Source organism: Lycorma delicatula, chromosome 1 (genome assembly GCF_047948215.1).
Source record: "Lycorma delicatula isolate Av1 chromosome 1, ASM4794821v1, whole genome shotgun sequence".
In the NCBI taxonomy this organism is placed as follows: Eukaryota; Metazoa; Arthropoda; class Insecta; order Hemiptera; family Fulgoridae; genus Lycorma; species Lycorma delicatula.
In genome coordinates, this window is record NC_134455.1 from 152,346,239 (window position 1) to 152,372,051 (window position 25,813).

The 25,813-nt window shown below is 28.7% G+C and overlaps 1 protein-coding gene across 6 annotated transcripts in view; it reads right to left on the reverse strand.

Annotated features, from left to right (window-relative positions):
• Positions 1-25,813, reverse strand: part of Shark (SH2 ankyrin repeat kinase) — a 109,587-nt gene that overhangs the window by 3,882 nt on the left and 79,892 nt on the right. For 4 of the 6 annotated variants that reach the window (XR_012756260.1, XR_012756266.1, XR_012756262.1 and 1 more), the window contains exons 10-18: positions 20,154-20,370; positions 17,007-17,107; positions 12,756-12,902; positions 11,925-12,030; positions 7,752-7,920; positions 6,959-7,085; positions 4,575-4,779; positions 3,286-3,391; positions 940-1,043 (exon numbers count right to left, since the gene is read on the reverse strand). Coding sequence is in view for 1 of the 6 variants with exons in the window: in XM_075365221.1 (XP_075221336.1) it covers positions 4,585-4,779; positions 6,959-7,085; positions 7,752-7,920; positions 11,925-12,030; positions 12,756-12,902; positions 17,007-17,107; positions 20,154-20,370 (1,062 nt within the window). In the remaining 5 variants the exon portion in view is untranslated. The remainder of the gene's footprint in view (positions 1-939; positions 1,044-3,285; positions 3,392-4,574; positions 4,780-6,958; positions 7,086-7,751; positions 7,921-11,924; positions 12,031-12,755; positions 12,903-17,006; positions 17,108-20,153; positions 20,371-25,813) is intronic. The other 2 variants (XR_012756261.1, XM_075365221.1) reach the window with 2 other exon arrangements.

Below are 25,813 nucleotides of genomic sequence, written 5' to 3' on the forward strand. Positions count from 1 at the left end.
GTTTCACCACTGCAAACTTAATCCTAGGAAAATAGTTTTGAAAGGTATTAAAAAACTATTTAGTGGCATTTTAAAAAAGGAAGAATTATGTGTATTATGTCAAAAATATTGAGGCAGAGATGAAGGCAGCAAATAGTTTCTAAGATGACACTGAAGAATTCAACATTCTCTAGTTTTCACTCCAAGAAATCACACAGAGATGTTATTCCTTAAAAACTCTCAACTACTGGGGCCACCTGATAATGAGTAAATGTAAATTTAAAAAAAATATTTATAGCTAACTATCCAGTTAAAAAAATATATTTAGCTATCTATTTATAGCTAATGGAGACAGTAATCTAGCAAATAAAAATGTAAAAGAAATGACAGGTGATTTTACAAATAATAATGGATGCTAACTGTTATACTGAATCACTGATCCAGTTAAATTGAATAAGAAATGAAGATTTAAATGGGTAATTAGTGTTTATCCCTATGACCTATTGCTATCCAACCAGCTAGTTTAACGTGACTAATATATTGGCCATAAGGCCCATTATCATAAAGATGAAACAAGCTGCATGCAGGTTTATAATGTTAGAGTTAAAAAGATTTGTTAGAATACAGTTATTATATACTACACATATGTGTGTGTAGTATATTTGAATAATTTTTTTAAGAGTATAAAAGAATCACGTTTTTTACAGTATGTACTGTAAAAAAAGTGATTCTTTAAAATCAGACATATATATAAGATTAAAAAACGCATATTATTATTGGATTAAATATTATGTGCAGAGGATTTTCAGATAAATATCTTGGAAATGGATAGTCAAATTTTCCTAAGTATAATCAAATATTTTGTCTTAATTTTAAGTTTGCTGTCTTTCTTGAACAATTTTTCATGCATTATATTTAAAAAGTGGTTTGTAAATGAATTTGAGAAAAAAACTGTATTACAGAGCTCTAACACTGAAGACCTTTGACTGATTAATCTTGTGAAATCTATTGCCAGGCTGTTAAAATTTTCAAGTATGAGGCGTGTCTTTAAAGTAAGGTCCGTTCTGAAATAAAAAAAAAAAAAAAACTAAAAGATATGAACAAACTTTATTATTTACACATAGAAACTACACTTATTTACTACTTTTCTAAATAGCTGTCTTCAACTTCAACACATTTCTTTAGCCTCTTCATTTCCTCTTACGAAATTTCACTGCCAATGACTTAAATCATCTAGTAACGCCATTTTACTGCAACACACTAAATTCAACAAGTAAGACAGCTTGTCCTAAAAAGGAACCATAAGCTTCTTTACCAAATGTTCTTGTTTGAACTTCTTTGGTCTAGGAGATTAATGCAGCCACTGCACTGACTGCTGATTTGTCTCGATGTTCAAACAAGAAATCCAGGTTTTATCTCTAGTACAATGTGATCAAACAATTCATCCATTTATTTCACTACCTTCATTTCATAAGATTACAAAAATTCATGCACTGTAGCAAGGTGTTTTTCCTTGTGGGCCTTAGTTAACATGTTCAACATCCATATGGCATACAACTTTTTATAGCCCAACTTTTCAAAATCCATTGATCAAAGATTGTAAAACAGTCGGGAAATATCAAAATACAACTATAACATGGTGAAGCGCTGGTTTTCTCAAGTTTTTTCATCAATCATATCATTCATATCAATGACATTTGGCTGCTACATTCTTCATCATGAATGCTTGTTTGCCCTTCTTGATATGAACAGACCACCACTGGCTTACTTCAGTGTCACTTGTAATATTTAAAGTGTAAATGACAAATTTGCCAGTGAATTTCATCCGCCGAATTGTTTTTTTTTTCAATAAAAAATTGGATTACTCTTATACTTCATACTTGGCAGGATCATGAATTGTAGCAATCATTATAAGTAGATGAATATAAATAATTAACAGCAAAATGACCAAACTATTGTTTCAAACAGCTGACCATTGATTGTAACTGCTACACAAACACAATCTGTTTACATCATAAATACAGGTGGCAAATTCAAAACAGTTCTTTCTTTCATACAAGCCCATAATTAAACATTTAATTTGGCATAATTAAACATTATGCCAAATTTCAAATTTTATACTTCCATTTTTGTGCTTTTTATGAACCGACATCTTTGTAATTATATATCACAGATATATGAGACACACTGTTTCATTTTCATTAAAAGTTTAGCGTTAAGTAATAAATTAAAATTATGATAAACAGATATTTACCGCAGTCTAAAAATATTTAACGTGTGGTAGATATGGTGGTGAAGGAGGGAGGTCCAATGTTCAGATAGCTAACTGTACTATCTGCAAAGAATTTATTTACTTTTATTCTAGCATCATTGAACCAGACCTTCCCTAACTCACCGACATATAATGAATTTAAAAGAAAATATACAAAAATTGTTTAAACTTAAATTAATTTATTATTTTTTAATTAAATCGCAGAATTTTTCATTGAAGCCAACATGAGATGTCCCATATCCCTATAAGATGTGGGACACTATGTTGACATAAAAAGTGTAAAAGATGAAGAGTATAAAATTTAGTGATTTGAAATTTCACTTCATTTATAACACTATGTTATTGAATCATGCTTAAAAATTGAAACAATTAACTCATACATTTTACAAAGATTACAGATTTGATAAAACAGTTGAAGTAAGACCTACAGAACCAGAACTTTAAAAAACAGGCTTGTTTTATAGTCATGCTCTTAAGTATTTGAGATAACTTTAAAGGCATCCAGTATGAAATAGAATTTCATTAATTTTAATTGCATATTGTACAAAATTAATACATTAGATAATTATGAGTAAAAACTAACTCATTTACACAATTGATTTTTCAATCCCAAAAGACTTCTACATTTTCCCATAAAAACTATGTGTTTTCCCAGTTGCATGACTGATTGCCTCACTTAAACAATTATTTTTACCTTCTCAGGTAAAATTAAACATGGCCTTTGAATCTTTCAGTTAATTTTTTTTTGTTTTAGAAGTTGAAAACCTATAATAAAATTAACAATGGTTGTTCCAAAATTCAATTATACAATGTGTTCAAAGATGAAAGATTTAACCATTACAGAGAAAATTAACAATCCAAAAGTTAATATTTGTGCGAGTCAAATATTATTGTAATGTGGTTGAGTCAATATTATTGATATTGCATATTTGATTTTAATGTAAAATACCATTTGCTTATGTTTACTTATGTAATACCATTTGTTTTCTACTAATCTTTGGATTCTACAAGAAGTATTATTGGCTTATTCTAACCTGTTATGGAAAGTAGGTAAGTAACTCCTGAGAATGTCTCACATCTTTTACGATACCTCCTCCCCATGAAACATTCTTGATCTTGTATAATACAAAATGTGAATTGCTAAAGAATTAAATAAAAAATGTTGTTAAAAAGAAACGTGATAATTCAAAGGTAAGTCTAGTCTATAGCCAGTTCAACAAACAGAGAAATTGATTGGTTCAACTAAGTTCATAGAAGTTCTTCATTAACAGTGAATGTTTAAGGGAACAAGCAGCAGTATAAAGTGAACCCAATTCACAATGTCTGAAAACAGCTTACTCAAATATGAGTGAAAGACATTGACTTCTTTCTATTATTAAATAAAAATATTTTAATATAATTCATTTGATGAAGTAAAACAGTCCATTAAGAAAAATATGGATTTGAGTACTAGATGGATACATTTTAATTAACCATTTATCTCAGGAATGGTTGACCTGAGACTGTACAAGACTAGACTTCACTTACATTCATACATATCATCCACATTCATCCTCTGAAGTAGTAATACCTTACAGTGGTTCCAGAGGGTAAACAGAAAAAAAATTCCATAAAGAAAAACAAAACGAGTTAAATAAAATATATTAATCTTATTCAGATGCGATGCTGCTTTTTCATATAAAATATATATGTTAATTGTTTTTATTGTAATAAAAATTTAAAGTAAAATTTTTATTGTGATAATTAGACTATTAGTCTTTATCATTATCAATCTCTTATTCTACAACAACTTACTGTAATTTGTTATTTATAAATAATTTACACTGCTAAATTGTCAGAAATTAAACTGCTTTTGTAAATAGTACTATGTATTAAGTTATGAATTTATCCAATTAAGAAGGGGCAAATCTTTTTAATATATCAAAACATAATTTTTTTTTAATAATATTTATAAATTACTATTTTTATAGTATTTAATAAGAATTAAAAGTTTCAGTTTAATTGTTTAAGATAGACAAATGTTATACAACAGCAATTATATGTACACAGTTGTTTAGAATTATTATGCAAAGGTAAAAAATTATATTTTTTTGCATTTATATGAAAATATGGCATATTTACAAACGTCTTCAAATTAAAAAAAATAAATGAAACATAAAAAAGTCAAACCATTTTTAGTGCATAATTTTTCATCAATTACAAATTTATTAAACAGCAATTACATACTTTTCCAATCAGCAATATGTCTTATTTTTGGAGCTTTATCTTGATAGACTACATATATAACAGAACTAAAAAAAATTATGATGTAAAAAATACTTACATTTTTTCTGTCAGCTGATATCCGTTTCAGCAACTAATTCACGGATATTAATGTAAGTGGTATCAGCAAATATATCTACCAACTGATTAAATGTAGGTCTGTCCCTTTCATTATATGCCCAACATTGTTCCATTGTTTGATACACTTCACTAGGACAGTGTTCAGGTCTTTCTAATCTTTCTCCTTTTTCAACCAAATCTATTGCCTGTAAATCATTTGCAGTACATATATTTTTTAACAAAATACTTCATTATATATGTTAAAGGACTTTCTTTTGAAAAATTTTCATATTTAAATTACTATCTTAATTGAAGTTTATAATGACAAAAAATACAAATGATTTCTGATATATTAAAAAAATGCTCTCAAAATCCTTTTAAGATAATAGATCAGGTAGCTTGTTAAAAATATACATCCAATATTTAAATATTGGGTAATATTTCTATTAAATATTGGGTAATTTATCAGTGAATATTTTAGCTATTAACAGGTAAGCACTATGCAAGAAATTTAATTTATGACTAGAATATCTAGTAGTTTATAATTACTGCACACCTATTCGCACAAATATGTTATATATAATAAATAAAATTAAAAAAAAACTTGTGACAGAAAATACATAAATGCTATTAGATCAATCAATGATCACAGAAAAATTACAGACTTTTCAAAATAAAAGGTTATTATTATTATTATTATTATGTTACTTTAAAAACTAGTAAAAAAAATATTAATACTAATAATATACTTATTTCCAAATATATTTCAACTATATTTCCAAAGGGTTTAGTCCTAAAGGCAAATGTACTAAAAATAAAACTATTAAAGATTATACAGATTTCAAAGAAGTGTAAAAATTTTAGTCAGTAATTAAAGTGTTTAAAATTAGTTTTAAAATTTTTTAAATAACTGAAAAGTATATTTTCTAATTAGTTTAAATTTTCATTCTGAAATTTTAAAAAAGATTATGCTTGACAGATTATTACATCATTTAAATAAATACAGGGAGTTTCATAATGTTCATTGGAGTTTCGAAAATTCATTAACAAAAAACTATTTCACTCATAAGAATAAAACAAGTACTGTACGAAAGAGTACTTCAAATAGTTTTTTCCACATATATTAGGCAGTTAGCAAACCATTTGCTCACTAGGCATCGACAGTAGAGAAAATGGCTGCCACGGGAAGCGAGAAGTCATTTTGTGTGTTAGAATTTCACTTGTCAAAGTCAGTAATTTCTGTGCAACGTGCGTTTCGGCTGAAATTTCATAAGGAGCCACCAAGTGACAATTCAATTCGCGCATGGTATAAACAATTCGGTGAAACTGGTTGCTTGTGCAAGCGAAAATCAACTGGTTGTCCATCAACCTCAGAAGTCAATGTCGAACGTGTACGTGCAAGTTTCAGCCCGTCAAAATCGACTGCAACTGCAGGCTGAGAATTAGGAATACCAAAAACAACAGTGTGGAGAGTTCTCCATAAACATTTATTATGGAAACTGTACCATCTTCAATTAATCCAGCGTCTTTCTGATGGAGATAAAATACGTAGGCTCGATTTTTGTTTACAGTTAAAGAAGACCAACACATTATGCTGTGGCCACCAGATCACCAGACCTCATGTCACACGCCATGTGATTTCTTTCTCTGGAGTTACGTGAAAGATAAGGTGTTTATCCCACCAATGCTGCACGATATCGATGAGATAAAGGATCGCATAATCAATGCAATCAACTTTATCGAACATGACATGTTAGAACGAGTTTGGCAAGAGCTAGACTTTCGTGTTGATGTGTGCCGTGTCACCAGAAGAGCACATATTGAACATTTATAATTTTATACAAAAACTGTTTGAGTCCCTGCATCACCTCGTACAACTTTCATTTAGGTAAATGAAATACTTTTTTTGTACTGAATTTTTGTAACTCCTAAGAACATTATGAAACGCCCTGTATTATATCTCATTTAATGAGCAGTTGATTTTATAAAAAGAAAATCTATTAAGACAACATTGGTCTCCTTAGTAGAAAAAACTGAAGGTTTTGACAATGAATAAATAACTGATTTGATATTTCTGGATTTAAAAAAATTATTTAAAGTATTTTCAACATAAGTGATATAACAAACAAAATCCTTTTCACATGTATTTTTTTTAAACAACAAATAAATCAACTAAGTTTTAAATTATGTATATGCGAATTAATTTTAATTAATACATGCTAATAATATTATTTTACTGAAATCTTAAATTCTGAGGTATAGGAAAAACAAACATATTACTGTATATATATATATATATATATATATACATTAGTTTTTAAATTTTTAATTTCATGTTTTTAAGCTAAATTATGTAATCTTAAAAAAAATAAATATATATATTACTTCTTGCCCACGCATGTCCCCATAAGGTTGCTGTCCATATGAAAACATCTCCCACAGTGTCACTCCAAAACTCCATACATCACTTGCAGAAGTGAACCTTGCTCTGTTATATGATTCTGGTGCGTACCTGTTAAATAAGCAATTTAGAATTGTTCAAAATAAATATCACACTATTAATATTAAAACATAATATAAAATAAACATCATCATAATGTATCATCAACGCCCTAAGAGGTGAATTATCAGTTAATGACAGCATAACAGATATGAGATTCTTGCTAGTTAAAACATCAACAAATAAGGAACATTGAGCATATAAATTCCTCCTTTTTAGTTGAAAATAAATGTAGGTTTCATTAATTTTAAGTTTTCTTCATGGGAACTTTTCACCAAGATGCATACTGAGACAGAAAACATAAAAAACATTTTTTAACTTTAATACAAAACTTTTATTTTGTCACTTAAAATTTCAATAAGTCTTAACAAATTGATAAACTTTTGCAAATCAAGTGAGCTTCAACAACTATTCTTTTCTATGCAACCGTATGTTAAAAAACACATTTATACATCTTTGGAGTTCATTCAAATGATTAAATAAAAGTTCTTTTCATTAGGAAAGAACAAAACATAAAAAAATCTTTATAAGAGTTACAATTATGTTTTATAAAATTAAGATGATAAGTGTCCAGAAAATTAGGGTTATTAGTTTGACTTATAACAATAATTATCTTCCCTCTGTGATATACGTAACAGCCAAGAAATTAAACATTAATAAAATAAATAACATAGTTACCATTTTATAGGCCAACGACCTCCTTGAGAAGCCACATAATAATCATGATCATTACAATAACGAGATAATCCAAAATCACTAACTTTAGCCTGATTTTTTGATGATAGTAAAATATTACGAGCAGCAAGATCTCGATGGACACGCTTCTGCCTTTCAAGGTACTGCATACCTAAAATGAAGGAATTTTACCTATAATCATCATATACATAAATATGAATATAAACAACTTAAAAGGAAATAGTCACATATGACACAATATGTATAAAGTATGGTATGAATCAGTAATACAAATGCTGATCTATATTATATAATAGTGTCCTAGGTTGTTAGGTATGGAATTGTAAGGTTTTCTAAGACAGGATGCATAACATACGAGAGTTATTTTTTTTCAAGGTTGCGAAAAAAACCTGCACAAAAATCAGATGAACCTTTGCAGATATGTGTTGCGCAGCGTCTCTAGTATGGCCTTCAATCATGCCGCGTCACTTCATTTAGTTCTGAACATGCAGCTAGCACGTAAACATGTCTACAAAAATAGCATCTCCCGCCAAATGTGAAGTGCGTGTGGTAATTTGATTTCTTCAGGCTGAGGGGTGTAATGTAGCTGAAATTCATCAACGAATAAGTAATGTGTACGGTGAAACTTCAATGAGTGACAGCAAAGTGCGACAATGGTGCAGGATCTTTAAAGCAGGACATACAGATGTTCATGATGCAGGCGGTCAGTGAACGAAGCGAGTGTCAACCGATGATCTCGTTGAGCGAGTGGATGAGGCAATTCGAGAAAATCATTGGTTCACAATTTCTGTATTGAGCGATTCGTTTCCTGAAATTTCAAGGTCAGCTCTCTACACTATTGTGAGCGAGAGACTTCAGTACCGCAAACTGTGTGCCACAGGGGACGAGACACGGGTCCATTTTGAAACTGAAGAAACAAAAGAACAATCCAAACAGTGGATGCATTCTCATTCTCCTAGTAAACCAAAGAAGTTCAAGCAAACCTTCTCCAACAGAAAGTGTATGGCTACTGTGTTCTGGGGCCGGAATGGAGTTCTCTTGGTGGAATTCATGGAACGTGGCACGACCATCACTGTAGCCTCATACTGCGTGACTCTTCAACATCTACGAAGGGCAATTCAGAATAAGCAGAGAGGAATGTTGTCATCAGGCATTGTCTTTCTCTATGAAAATGCTCGGGGCACACTGCAGCTGTAACAAAGAAGCTCCTGCAGCGTTTTCATTGGGAAGTGTTTGATCGCCCACCATACAGCCCGGACTTGGCTCCATCCGATTTCACCTCTTTGCTCACATGAAATGCTGGCTAGGAGGACAACATTTTGGCACAGACATCGAGCTGCAGACCAGCGTAGAAACATGGCTGAAAAGACAGGCGGCTCCGTTCTATGACGAGGATATTGGAAAGTTGGTACCATGCTACGACAAACATCTAAATCAGAGTGGCGACTGTGCAGAGAAATAGCATTACTATGTAAGTACTTGTTACAAATAAAAAAAATTTTATTTTCACTGTGGTTTTAATTTTTTGATCGATCAGACCTTGAAAAAAAAATAACCCTCATACATAAGCAATCAAAATGCAATTTTGAAGAATTATTTTATCTTATAGCTGAACAAATTAAATTACTGTTTTTCAACATTTTGAGAAACCTTCCTACTCCATCATTCATTTAATCATATTTAAAATTTAAATTTTTCTTGTCATGAAATATGCAGTTACTTTACTTTTACTTACTATTCTCCAAAAAATGTGAAATATTTTAAGAAACACAAAAAATTCTGTAGAATAAAACTAACTTCAGAAACTAAAAACTGACCATTACAAGAAGCCTTAGTAAGAGTTTAGTATAATAACTGAAAGCTATTCGGTTATTTGGTAAGTTTCAGTTTAACCAGTTTAACTGAAAGTTCAAATGGTGATACCTACTTATCATGTAGATTCATGTAATTTGTCACAGAGATTTGTTAGTGAAACCATCATGTGGAACTTTGAAAACTGACACAAATGTTAGACTGTAACTATTAAATTTTCACTTACTTTCATCAGGAACTGGTTAATTCTCATCAAAACCAAATTCAAATTGTCTGTATTTATCAGTTATTTATTTCTTTTTTTTTTTACGAAATGGATCAGATTTCTAAATATAAATCATTTAGATTTCTGATTACTGAAATGAAAAGTAAAGAAATACACAGATCACTCATTAGAACAATTAATAAAACAACTACTGTAAGTAGACATTCTTTATGAATAGTGTTACTGAATGTTATAGTATTTATGAATATTCATTTAAACATTTAAAAGTTCACCTAGATAATAACTGACAGATGTTTCGCTATTTTATGTTAGAATTACTTTTAATGCTATTCTACTTACCTAACACATGTTAGAAATTCAAGGCATTATAAAAATGTTTAAACCTATGTTCCCTCAAAATATAACAAAAACTGTTTTTTATTTACAATACAAAAGATGAAATAATTGGGTAGGTAAGCTATATAAAAATTTAACATAAATTGAATATAAGATCCAGTTAACAACATATCATTTATGGTTAAGAACATTATGTTGTAAATAACACAGTTAGTTATTACTGATATAACAATTTTAATTTAATAAACAAAAAACTCCTAAAAAATCAACTTTGGAAGCAAATAAAAAAAGGATAAATTTAACAACACTTGTCTCAATGAAATTAAAACTTTACATTTTATAGTTGGAAACGAGCACCTAAATGTATTTTAAAAATATTCAGCATTTTATACCAGTATAACATTAACAACAGGAAACCCAGAAAAAATGAAGAGTTCAAAAAATTGAAATTGAAAAGGAAGAGATTTTAAGATAAATTTAAAAAAACAATTAAATTATTTGTTTTCCATTTTCAAGATACTTTCTTCTTATTACTTTTGCAGACAAAAGATATTGGATGAACATCTCTTTACTCACTGACCATTTAATTTTCCATTATAAATTCACAACAGATATCTATAAACTATTATAAAATCTTGCAAAATATATTTTCTTTTATCCAAATGAAACATTTGTCTCATACATTTACTGGTTTTGATTCCAAAGATTGATGTATACTCGTATTGTCCATAGTTTGTACAAAATATACATCTTATCTCCTGCAATTATGTATTTTAAAAAATTACGTTTATCACAGCCATAAGAACTGCTCTTCTAACAGTGTCATGCATGCTTTTTTCTTTTCTGTAAATAATGTTTTTAAAATGTGTTAAAGTACAGTATTTTTCACCTTGTTTTTTCCTGAGCTAGGTGAGGGGATATTTATATCCTCTTACCTAGCTCACCTATTTAGTTTTGAATGTTCCCAAAAATGTAAAATCTTAAATGTTAAATACATGGAAACTACAATAGCTATGTTAATGTTAAATGTGACATTAGACAGAGAATATGTCACTTCCTAAAAAAGATGTAAACCGACTTGGATAAATGCGTGAATGGTGTGGGAGATGCAGTAGAAGTGGTTATCTTTAGTGAAACTCAGCACAGACCTGTGATATGAGTCAGGGCCAGTGCTCTGTCGTAGATTGGATGACATCTCTTCAAAGCTTGGTTGTATTCATTAGTACTTGCATCAATGAATTTACAACTTTGAAACATTATATATAACAAGTAATAAAACTTTTAAAAATCATTTTGATAAAATCATGAATATTTTAAAAGTAATAAATAAATGAAATCTGATTATCATTTAATATCGATGGCAAACATTGATAATACCTGTTATGGCTTTACACTACTGGATCTAAAATGATGTGTAATAGAAACGTTAAATTTCAGAAGGAAAATTTAACGTTATTTTCACAGAATTTAAAGAGGGGCAAAAATATATATATATATATATGGAAATTGTTAAATATTATGATTGAAATCGTTTCAAGAATTAATACTAAAAATAAGTTTTACTATACTTGTTATTAAGTAAATCCTTGCTTTAAATTATAGTATTTTATTTCTTATTATGCTTAATAAGTTAACAGACTTTATAAGCTCATAATATTTTTTAACACTACAATATTCTCTTGAGTTATGAAAAATATAACTGTAATAACACTGCAGAAAAAATTTTGTCCATAAGTCTAGAGATATTCTAATAGATCTAATTACAAATTTAAGTTACATACCACAAGCTATTTGCCATGCCCATAATTTGAGATCACTAATAGTTACTTTTTGTTTATGAGTTGTCAAATAAGTCAACATAGAGCCCAATGGTGCCAGTTCCTGAACCTGTGAAATATAAAAAGGAAATAATAACTAAGCAGTAAATGAAAAATAAATTAACAAAAGAAATTCAACCACATAATATAATTTAAAAAATAAAATGCCCTAATAAACAGAATTTAATGATTAAATCACAAGAAGTACAATAATAAATAACAATACAAATTAAAAAAGGTTTTTGAATGTTAAGTTTAAACCTCCACCACACTTTCCACCTTGATATGTCTGAAATAAACTATACATCAATAAAATATTATAATTTACAAACTCTATTCTAAATGGACACTAACGAGGCTTTGAACATGTACAGGAAGCCATAATTCAATTTCTTCCATAAACTAAATATCCAAAATGAAGATTTATGTTATAACGCCAATTAAATTTTAACTCTTCTAAAATGTTTTCTTAAGCTGAATTTTTTTTTATAGTAAGTACCGTCTTAAAAACATTTTTCTTACAAAGCAGAAGTAGATTATAATTTTATATAACAATTTACATTATGTTAACCATCAGGTAAGAGTAGGATTCTGAAGGACAACGATAACAGATAACCAAGAAGAAGGCACAAATCTCTCAAAAAGTGTAAGATATAAGAAAGAAAAAAAATTATATGGTAAACAATACTGCTAATAGAGGGGATGACTTGGGAGAATGCATAACAAAAATATATACTTAAGAATAATAGATAAGATCATATGCAGAGTAAATGTAAATAATACTTGGAAACATACCATAAGTAATGTTGGCCCAACAGACAAACCAATCAGTCGTACAATACAATGATGATTAAGGCCTACCATCACTTTCACTTCCTGCAGAAACTGATCTCTGTTTGCAGATACATGCTGTTCATGAAGTGTTTTCACAGCAACTTCTTCCTAAAAGTAGAGTGAAGGATGAAATGTCTTACACACTATTGAATGAAAATTAAACAGATCTGCATGAAAATAATATGAGAAAATTTTACATGATATAATTATTAACTATTATGCTACAAAACTAGTCTGCAAACAATCATATTCTACTTTGCTGAAAGTTCTAAAGATTCAAGTTTTGTTAAAGTATATGATAAGTGCATGATTTTTGCTGCAAATGTAGGCTGTTAAATTTTTAGTATGAAAAGGTACATCGTTTCTTTCATATTTTTGAAAATAGAAACTGTTAAATATCAGTTGGACACTACCGACTGAATTACTGACAGATAAAATATTCTTTAGTATATCATATCTAATGTAAGACTAAATTTGAGATAGGTTTAATAAAAATTATTCTATGAATTTTCTTTTTTTGATAAAAATAATATATTAAAACCTTTTTACAACATAATAATTCAGATTAATCAACTGAAACAAAAATTTAATGTTTCTTCAATGTTTTGTAAGAGAATACATAATCCCAGTTTCTTGTTGCATTAAAGATACACATTTACTAACGTCCTCAAAAAATAAATACATACATACATACATATACCATCACTGTTTTAGCGTTTAAAGATTATTTTAACAAGTAAATAACTAAAAAAAACAATCAATGTAAAAATCTGGTATTAAAATAATATCCTTCACTTAAAAAAAAAAGCAAAAATCAATATAGAACAAGAATATGAACTAGGTTAGAACAATTAAAATATATATTTTAACCTTGTCAGGTAAATATGTTTTGCCAAAATTTATTTAATTTTTTTAATTGCTTTACATACTTTATTTAACTAAGTTTGATATTTTTTAACCTAAAATAAAAATAATTTCATTGAATATCATAAAAATGAAATATTAATCATAATAAACTGATAAGTGGATATTATAATAAACTAAATGATATCTTTTAACTTACATTAAAAATCCCTGAATCCAAATTCTTAACCTCCAACCAAAGAAGAAATTAAAGAAGTCATTACACTAATAAAAAATAATAAAAACTTCAGGCGAAGATGGAATTATTGCAGAATTATGGAAATATACAAATGACAAATTTATAACGGGTATAATTAAACTTTTTGAAAAAATTTGGTAAGTCATACCAGAAAATTGGAAATCTGTTTTAATCCATCCTCAATATAAAACTGGCCCAAAAGAAGATGTAAATAAGTATAGAGGAATTTTATTATTTCCAGTACCATATAAAATATATTCAAAATTCCTATTAAACAGACTAGAATCGCAAGCTGAAAAGCCGCAATGCTGAGAAATTGGAGAATACCAAGGAGGATTTAGAAAAGTTAATCATGTCAGGAACAAATTCTCATTATTAATATTAATAAGTAATTATTTATAATTATAATATAATAATTATATGTAATTAACTATTAAAATTAATAAAGATTTATTTATTATAAAGCAGATCAATATTTACTGATCTCATTTATAGATTCTCAAAAAGCGTAGACTCTGTGGATAGAGAAACATTAATTAAATATTTAGAAGAATATGGAGTTGATCCAAAGACCTTTAAATAAGTTAACCTTTTAAAATTTACTCTTACTGGTACAATTACCAAAGTTAATTCAAGGAAGAAATCAGCGAACCATTCTGAATCAAAACAGGATTAAGACAAGGAGATAGTCTGTAACCCATACTTTTCAATATTGTATTGGATAAAATTATGAAAGCATTCTGGCAGAAGAATAACAAAGGTGGCTTTTGGTGCCCAATAAGACTTAAAAACTTCAATAAAAAAATAATCCATATCAAATTTGGAAATGTTAGAATTAAAAACTTTAAATATTTAGGGGAAATTTTAGGAGGATAAGACTTTAGAAAGCAAACTGACAAAATTAGAAAAATTAGCATTTTTAACTACAAAAGTTTATAACAAAAAATCTATCCATTAATGCCCAAATTGGACACTATAATGTAATTAAACCAGTCATTTTTAATGGTATGGAAACAATTTACATTACCAATCTAGAAAATATATTAAAAATAGAAAGGAGAATACTCAGAAAAATATAAGGACCTAAAAAGACCAAAGTACTAATAAATTAAGATTAAACAAAGAAATTTATCAAAATATCAATACACTAGAAACAGATTGTAGAAAAAGAAGATTAAGATTTCTTGTATACATGATGAAGATGAATGAATGGAAAAAAAAGAATCTTTGATAAAATTTGCAAATCAAAATCCAGCAGAGTTAATGAAATTAGAAATGCAAAAATTCAATCTAATTCAGGAAAGTTTTTCACACAGATGTGAATTTAGAAATTCTTGTATAATCTGAACATGGAACAGAAAAAGCCCAGTAGTAGTAAGAGTACTGAAGAAGAAAAAAGGTTAAATCACAACAGATGAAGAAATTCTGGGAAGAAAAGATAAGTCAAAAAAGTGATATTTGCATGATCCTTTGATGGTCTATTCACAAATAAAAATAATAATCATAAGCCCAAAATAACTTTGCTAACATTTTGAAACAGTTAAAATAAAAATAAATCTCTGCCAACAGAACACTTGCCACTAAATTTCAAATACTAAGTGTGGTGCATATGTCACCAACAGACAAAGTATGGATAATAAAAAAGAATAATGATGTGATTTCAAGCAGTACTTCCAAAGACTAATAATATTCATGCAATCCAATGTAATACTACTTCATTGAAAAACTATCAGTAGTATTATTGATTACATTACAGAGAACACACATAAGAAGTAGGCACAGGCTAAAAAAAACTTTGTAAAGACACTGAGATAAAAAAATAGATACACAACACAAATTCCTGGAACAAACATGAAATAAATTAGCATAATAAAAACAAGTTACTTTACAACTTTGATAAAACATATTTCTAACCTTCTTCACTTATTGTTCATGATGTTTAAGGTAAATGAGTGAACAGGTCACATATGACAATTAAAAAAGTACTCTGGCTATTAGAAAAGTAGTAAATTTAAGTTACTTGAAAAATTCCAGTTTTTCAAGACAATCTTCAATAATACTGGCCACATTTACTACTATTTTTAAGTTTTTAACAAACTAACAGAGATGAAAATCACACGAACTAAGTTGGGGTTGTAAGAAGAATTAAGAAGTTGCCACGTTAACTCATCAGTTCTCTCCTGCGCTAATTAAACCAAACAGTCTGACAAGCGATGAAGTAACAACTTTTCTAGACAGAAGCCTGCACATTTCCTTCCAAACTGCACACTGTATAGTCCAAACCATAAATAGAACTTCAATATATGATATAGCAATCAGCAATATCTTCTAACTTTTGGTAATGGGGAAACAGCATTCCTTGAAAATACAAAATTCTGTACGTGTAACTTTAATAGTTGAGGTTTTAACAATGAATTTCTGCCATGAAGATGAAAGGGGATTTTCCATACTTGCAAATCATGTTTTAATTCAATGTTGGTAGTGATTCATGCCCAGAGTCAACCTGCAAAGCACGTCTGTGTACCAAGAGAGATGAGTCAATCATGACATCTGATTTATTTTGTATTCATGTCAGCTGTCAGGATATCCACACCGAACATACACTTTTAGGAAATTGAATCCTGCATTTTACTGCAGCCAAACCATGAAAACACTAATGATATCACTATGCTGTCTAATGTCACTTACCTGCCAACTGAAATCATCTACTCCTTTCTGATATACTATTGATTTTGTTTGGATGTCATTTCTCTTTAACTACTTCTTTCAAGGATTCTCAATCCTTGAAAGAATTTTTTCAACACAGTTTTACACTGCTTTACATGTCAATCTCTTCTCATTATAAAAATGAAATATTTTCTTATTAATAATCTTTGTAGGAAAACCCTTTTACTAATAAAAAAATGTATATAATCTTCAGGTAACAAATTCATACTCTGCAATTCTTTCAATAAGTATAACCCTTTAATTACTTATACCTATAATTTACTACTAGGCAAAATAGTATATCAACAAACAAATACCTAAGATTGCCAAAAAAGATAGAATCATTAAGGAATCGTGTGGTTTCCAAAACCGTACATATGTACAGGACCTACAGACAGACTCACCTCAAATCCTTCTCGATTTTGATAAATTGCTCTATAAACAGCACCAAATTCTCCTTCACCCAGAACATCTTTTAAAATCAAGTTGTCATAAGGAATGAATTCTGTGAAAAGAAAGTCAGTCACTCATTAAGGTACTAATATTAAACTAAATATGAATTTTCAATCATTTGTTCATAGATTTTAATATTTTGCTGCAAATTTATTTTTTTAGTCTCATTTATTCTTAAAAAAAAAACAACAAACAACCATTATAAAAAGATTTAATTTTATAAATTTTCTAATTTTGACAATATTTTTACATCATACAATCAATGACAATTTATATTCTTTACATGAAACTACCATCCGAAGGTTAAGAGTGATTTTTTAGAAAAAACACACAATTTAAAAACCAATCCAAAAATGTAAGCTTATTCTTCCTGAAAGATTATCTTATTAAGAGTGTTTTAGTAAGCAACAAATAATAAAACATCATCTTTTTAACAGGAACAATCCAACCAATAGTTGTTATATTTATCAGTAAAAACAAAATTTCAAATAACCCATCAGGTTGGTCTAATGATAAAACTCATCGTCATAAATCAGCTTATTTTGAAGTTCAGAGTTCTAAGGTTCAAATCCTATTACACAGCTTTCATTTCAGTTTCTGAAAATTTTATGGAGCCTTTTGTATGAAGTTGTGATGAAAAATTTGAGTTACCATAACTTTTGCACTCTACTCTATGGGCTCCAAAACTTCTTTCAGAACAACACAAATTTCAGCATATGTCATCTGCTCTGACTTTTCTCGAGGCCTATGACACGGAAGGTGAGGCACAACTTGATCACATAGTGACACACATGAAAAAACTTGGATTAACATTCACATCGTATGTGAATGTTAAAACAAAACAAAACTCTATGAACTGGGGGTCACAAACACTCCAAAAAAAACCTGAAAATATTGGAAAACACTATCAACAAGAAAAGTAATGGCTATAGTTTTCTAGAACAGAAAAGGGGTAATTTTTGTTGAATTCACAGAGCTTGGTGCTACAGTAAATGCAAAATTGTATTGTGAGACCCTAAGAAAGCTAAGAGAACAATCCAAAAGAAGTGATGCAGCATTTTGACTTTTGGGATTTTTGTCATCCATAACAATGCACAACTGCACATGACTCAGCATACTCAAAAACGTTTGGGAAAATTTCCAATCATCCTATGTACAGCCCAGATCTGGCACCAAGAAATTATCATTTGTTCCTTTACATGAAAAACTGGCTCGCAACTAAGCACTTTGATGATGAAAGGGGCTCCAGGAAGGTGTCACTGAGTGGCTGAAAAATCACGCAGCAGAATTTTTATAAGACAAATGTCTCAATTTATTTGGTGACTATATAGAAAAATAATTTAAGGATGTATTTTCAAATTGTATCTAATAAATCTTTTCCTGTGTTAATAAATCTTTCTTTTGCTGTGTTTTTTTATACCCAAATACAGGCTACTTTCCAGGACTACATATTAAGAAAATTATTTTTATTAAACAATATTATTTAATATTTATTAATATATATATATATATATATAATATTTACTATATATATATTATTTGATATTTTTATTACACATTTTTTAATCTTAATATTCTTATAGAATCCTACAATGTTTTTTATAATCCAATTTCTGACACTTTATATGGATGATAGATGAGGACGGGAATAATAAATGGGCAGATGATGTTTAAACACCAAACTACTGTTAATATTAGCCACTTTAACATCTTCAAAATTTTTTGTATTTCCAACATTATTTGTACAACTGCGACAAATCAATAAAAAATACTTTGGAAACTGATTTGAGGCATGAAAATTAACTAAAATTGTTCATATGAAAAAAACATCCTACCTTGCTCTAGTGTCCAACTATTGATCAGTTCATGACTGTTTAATAAAAATGTATAACTCAAGAACTGGTTGAGATTCCTTAATGATATTTAATGCATTTGTTTATATAAACATTCTCTAACAAATAGAAAAGAAGAAACGTGATTTTACTTTTTTTAATTTCAAAATGTTGCCCATTTTAATTTTTATATCAGTACATATTTCACAAAATTATTTTCATGAAATAAAATGTTAAGCATTTCATTGTAAAAAGGTTATACTTTATTTGCTTAAATGATTTAAAATGAACAAATTACAATGAAAAACATTAGCATAATTAAAATTAAAGAAAATTTGTAGCTGTTTTTAATTCATTTAAATGACTTAAAAATGAATATAGCCCCCATTATGAAATTTAAGGAAATATAAATCTGCGTTTTCATGAGAGAATGTGCTATAAATACGTAAATCAAATATTACTATGATATCTCAATTTGTTACAAATCTGTTTAAAAACACAAAAAGACAGACAGATGGAATAAAAAAGTAAAATATGTCATTTGTTCAAGTGAACTTTCTTTTTGTTGTTCATTCCAATTTTTGTTTTCTTGTTCACTTTTTGTTCTTCACTTGAAATTTTTTTTTAGTTTCATGCCAAGACTCAGTTTCCATAGTTCAAGACTTTCTTTAGACATAGTTCAGTAAACAATGCATGATATACAATTGCTATATGACCCTACAGAAAAGTCAGCCAAGTTACTGATTTTACATTTACTTTTATAAAAAGTAAAATTAAGTGTATTAGAGCTTCATTTCAACACCTTAAAAAATGTATACTTAAAAGATATTATGATAATCAAATCATTTAAAAAAAGTGAAATTCTTATTTTATTTATAGTAATATTAATTAATACTCTTCTAATAGTGATCTTTACCATCTTAACTAATGTTTTTAACCATAATCTAAATTGAAAAACCTATAAAAAAACCCCACTGATTCAGGAACTAGTTAGTTTTAGTGTGAATTAACTTCCTTTTAAATTCAAATCTTCTGCACTGTATAATTCATCTGGACAAATATATAATTATGATTAAGTTGAGAAAAAAGGTGTAAAAATTATTATTTTTTACTCAATTCAACTATATTATGAATAACAAAAATAATACTATTTAATAACTACATGTATTAAATATACAATTAAAACTATTAACAATTATATATTAAAACTAAATTAATAACAAAAATAAAAATATTATAAAATAATTGAACAGTATAGAGACATGCCTTCAACTTCCTCATTTTGAGATGGCATTTTTTGTGATCTAGGCAAAGGTAAAGGTGTAGTATTCATATTTGCATCTGGCTTTGAGTGATGCATAGGAGTAGATTTATTTTTATTTTTAGCTGGTAATGGCAAAGTAGAAATATTATTTGCTGCCTGTCTTGTTGCTGGATCTCGTTCACGTTTATGTTGTTTCATCGGCAGAGTCATAGCAGACATCTATTTATAAAAAGAAATTAAATTAATAATTTTACTTTTAATATTTTTGAAGATTATAAAAGATACTTAGATATCACTAAAAAAATAAAAATAACAATGTTATATATAATGCTAGCATTAAATTCTGATTACAAAATGTTTCTGCTGTACATTTAATTTACATAAATGGTCAAAGTTAGCAATAACTTATTCAGCACATTTAATTAATAAAAATACTTTAAATCTGATGTACTTACTGAATTATTTTAACATTATACCAGTGCTTAAAGGGATTTATTTACTTGAGACTTTTTTTTTAAACTTGCAGTAACTTAGTTTCAAACTAATGACAATAACTAATTAATAATAAATATTTGACTTCAAATGCAGAAAAACACCATTAGGGCTATATGTAGTTTTACACTGTAAATTGTGAAGTCATAAAGATCACAATAATAATGTCCAGTTTTTGGTACAATCTCTCAAAGGCATTGAATAAATCATGACGTATACCTGAAAAACTTGAATATTATAGAACTTTATGAACTCTTAAAATGTATTAGTAGAGTCTAACAAACTGCCAAAGACAATACACCATATTGATGGTATATCTAAATCGCTTAATGAACACATAAAATAAAATATATTTATAAACATATGATTACAATATTTTAATACTAATAAAGTTTCAAAATATATTATTTTTTAAGCTTGTTTTTGCTTGCATAAGACAGAATAATGCTGAAATTTTAATTCTGGTTCCTTATTTTCACATGTACATTGTGTAATTTTGCACTGCATATTATTACACCTAATTAAGTACAAAAAATGGCAAGAGAACCAATTTTCAGAAATTTTATGAATATTTTTGTAAGAATGTGAAATTTTATAAAAATTTATACTTTCACTTTTTTATACAGCTAGCTCTTTTCTTATATTACTTAAGTATATCAACAATTTACCACATTATCTTCTAATATTACTAAGCTCTGGAGTAATATGAACTTTTTCATGTGATCATAATAATATATAATATAATAACAATATATATATATATATATATATATGACCATGTTTCTTTAATAAATTAATACTAAAAAATGTAAAATAGAATTATTTATAGATTTAGTAACAAGAGACAAACCTCAGTAAGAGATTATTTCTTCTTTTTTTTTAATATGAGAAATGTATTTTGTAGAAAGTAAAAAAAAAAAAAAACATGTTTGATAAGGATGTACAGAGTGTTTAAAAATGAATATTGGGGTTTTAAAGCTATGTGATATTTCTAAAGTATCATGTAAAATGATTAATTATACATGAAACAAAAGAAAATGCAAACAGTTTTAGCTGTGCACAGCTCATAAACTGTTTCCTGTACCTTCTTTACCTTCTACTTGAAAGCATTAGTAGCAAAGATGGCAAACCCGAAACAGAAAGCGTTCTGTGTTTAACAGTTTGCGAAGTGTGAATCTTTAATTACCATTTATTGTGCTTTCTTTTGTGATCCCGTAGTGACAATAACACTTATAGATAGTATAAACAATTTGAAACCACTGACTGTGTTTGTAAAAAGAAGAGTACAGGACGCTGAGTGTGTTCGAAGACAATGTTGAACATGAAAGTTTTTCTCAACTGCAATATGAACCACAGAACTTTATTTTGCAACAAGATAGTGCACCTCCTCACTGACATAATGTGATTGATTGAAAGGAGTTCTCCTCAGCCACTGGATTGGTCGCCAGGGACCAGTTGATAGGGCTTGTTTTCTGTGGCTTCCACATTTGCCTGATCTAACCCTGTGCGATTTTTTTTTTTGGGTGTTTATGAAGATAAACCCCCAAAGAATTTATGTGCCAACCTTACCAGCTGACCTACCTGACTTGAGACATAGGATTGAAGCAGCTGTCACATCAATTGCTCCAGACTTATTGATTAAAGTATGGGATGAACTCTTAGATGGACGTGTGCCATGTGACGAATGGTGCTAACATTGAACACTTATAGGAAAAACTGTTTGAGTTGCTCTTTCATTTCATATATAATTTATGAATGTAAATTTAATAAATATTGCATAACCTTAAAACCCTTATATTCTCTTTGAAACACGGAGTAGATCTCTAACCAAACCTTCTGGTTGAAGGGTAGAGATGATAAAACTTAACCAGAGCAAATGGTAACAATTACATTAAAAATCTAAACTACAGATTAATATCTAAATTGATGATTCTCAATCTTTTTAGCTCCATGACCCTCAAAAAGTTAAAAAAGAATATAATAAATATTTCATGATCTATTTAGGTTTTTAAAAGTGTAGTTTCACAGAAAATAGTAATAATTGAGGTTTTGGTTTTTTAGTGTGAGATCAAACTATGTAAATGTTTTTTTAAATTAGATTCTTATGCAAAATGGATAAATTTGTGAAAAAATGAAGTGAGCTACCTACATCTAGTGAATCAATTGATAAAAAGAAAAGATTATACCATGACAGTTATTCAAATTACGGTTTTACCTCATTGGATGGAAAGCCACAGTGCGTTATTTGCTTTGAAGTCCTCTCTGATGAAAGTATGAAGCCACCAAAATTAATTTGACACTAGGAAACTACACATCTGGATCATAAAAGCAAATTCTCGGAACTTTTTGAAAGAAAATTACATACTTTGAGAAATAAACCAGCTTCTATTTGTAAATCAAGATGGCTTTGATCAGCATGGACTGATCAAAGTACACTTAAAGCATCTTATCTCATAACATTAAGAGTAGCTACGATGTCCAAACCCCATACAATTGACGAAAACCTCAAATACCTGCTGCAATACAACCAGTGTTTTAATAGAGGGTGGAAGAAGCAAAAAAATAGAAAAAATTCTGCTTTCTAATGACAAGGTATCAAGGTGAATCGATGACAAGGCTGCTGATGATGTGATCAGACAATTGAGTAAGTGAGTTCAAGTTAAGTTTTTAGTATTCAATTTGATGATCATCAAATGTGGCAAACATTTCTCATTTCTTATGTTTTGAGAAATATGAATGCGATAGGGACACATCAATCAAAAAAACATGTTGTTTGGCAAATCAATACCTGGTCGTGCAACCAGACATGTCTTTTTGACGATCTTAACTGGCTACTAAAAACTATAACATAGGCTGAAAAAAATGTATTGCAGTATGTAGTGATGGTGCAAAGGCAATAATAGTGGATTTGTGAAAAACTGTCTTATACCAAGGGCAGAATGGAAGCACTGTTTTCTTCAAAGACATGCTCTTGCTATAAAAAATATAACGGAAAATCTTAAACAAATTCTTTGTGAAGCTTTAAAATTGGTTAATTTTATTAAAAGTCAGTTACAGAACAGGCTGTTTGCTAAATAATGCATGAAATAGGTGAAAAGAAAAAATCTCTTCTTTTCCATACAGAAGTCAGATGGCTATTGTGGGAGAAAGTGTTACTGGAATTGTGAGATGAATCAGTAATGCTTTTCCAAAATAAAAAAATGCTATTCTCAATGTTTTTACAGAATAAAGAGTACGTGCTGCCATTAGCTTACTTAGCTGATGTATTTTCATATTTAAACAACTTTAATGTAAATTTACAGGAAGATGATAAAAACATTTTATTAATGACTGACAAAAGTTCATGCTTTCATTAAGAAGCTTGATATCTGGATTATTTGCCATCAAAGCAGAAAATTTGATATGTTTCCACTCACTTCTGATAATAGTGAGAAAAATTATTTAAAACATTATTATTTACCACAATTTGGGTAGCATGAAGATGCATTTGAAAGAGCTAAAAATTCAGTTGACGAAGTATTTCCTAGAAGATAAAAATGATTTCTCAAAGAGATAGGTTCTGAATCCATTTAGTGAAAACATTTTTGCAGCTACTAAGTTACAGTTAAGATTCACAATCAGATCATTGAAATGTTTCTCTTTTTTTTTTGTGTTTAGCTGCCGAACCACCATAAATAAGGTATTACTTCAGAGGATAAGTGAGGATGATATGTATGAATGCAAATGAAGTGCAGTCTTGTATCTTAGGTTGAATATTCCTGAGATGTGCGGTTAATTGAAACCCAACCATCAAAGAACAATGGTATCCACAATCTAGTATACAAATCGAAATGTCTGTGCTGGTGAAATATTACAACTACAATTCACACATGAAGATTTAGATAATTTTTTGGCTTGATTGTCGAAGTGAATATGGAAATTTGAAAACATTTAAGACGCATTGAAAACATCCATTTTGCCACATCTTACCTTTGTGAAAGGGGTTTTTCATTTATGGTTATTCTAAAAACTAAATATAGGAATTATCTTTTTATCACTTGAAAACAATTTGCTTTTGTGCTTCTCACATATGGAGAAACTTATAAATGAAAAAAAAGCAACTATCTCATTAACTATATTCTTCACACGTGTACTTAATAAATCTAAGTAAAATGTTTATAATAAATCTTTTTTCTCATAAAAACCCCCCCCAGGTTGAGAAACTCTGTTCTAAATTATACAAAAACATATTTTTTGTGATATACAGGATGATCACATAGTGTAACTGGCACTTTCTGAGCTCAGTTTACTAGCAAAAATAATAAAAAAAGTTTTCTAACATGGGTCAATATAACATGGGACTCATGGACGCATGCGACCCATACAACATGGGTCTGCAAATGCTCTATTAGCGAATTACGGCCAGTGAAAGATTTCGCCCTGATTCCTGGGTAAAGAATAAAATAAAACATACTAAAACTCTAGGAACTCATATTAAAGGGTAAACTTTACGGTTTCTTATGGTTTTTGACTTGATAATTGAATAAAACAGGTTCAGAATTATATCTTCAATAATTTTCTAACATCTGACATAAAAAAGAAAAATTTGTTCTTCAAAAACACATTTTTTTATTTTAAAAAATACAAAAGCTTTGCTAAATGACCAACAAGTGTGTACAATTTATTATCAAAACTTTTAGAGAATTTAATTCTGAGAAAATGATGTAAAATAGCCCAAAAAAAAACAAATACATGTTCAAGAAATTTTATTTTATTACTAATACTTACTGAATGAAAACAAAGGGATCACACATATGAAGCATTGCTTGCTTCCTTACAAAGTGCAAAAATACAAAAAATAGTGTTATATAAAGATGAAAATAAAATTAAACGACTAATCAAATAAAAAAAAAACCCAATAGTAATGTTATTCAGACAACAAAGTTTATGTATCTTTCCCTGTCAAATTGAAAATTTAAGAAATTATGATTTTGTAAGTTGGTAGCATAGAAATCAGCTGGCCAACAATGCATTTTATGTCATGTCATCAGTGCATTGCATCTTCTTCGTTACTGCTGTGAATTGTTGCCAGTACAGACAGTGAAGTTTAATTGAGTGAGTGAGTGAGTGTGTGTGTGTGTTGTAATTGGTATCATACAATGCCTTTGTTATTTATGACTAAGGAATATGC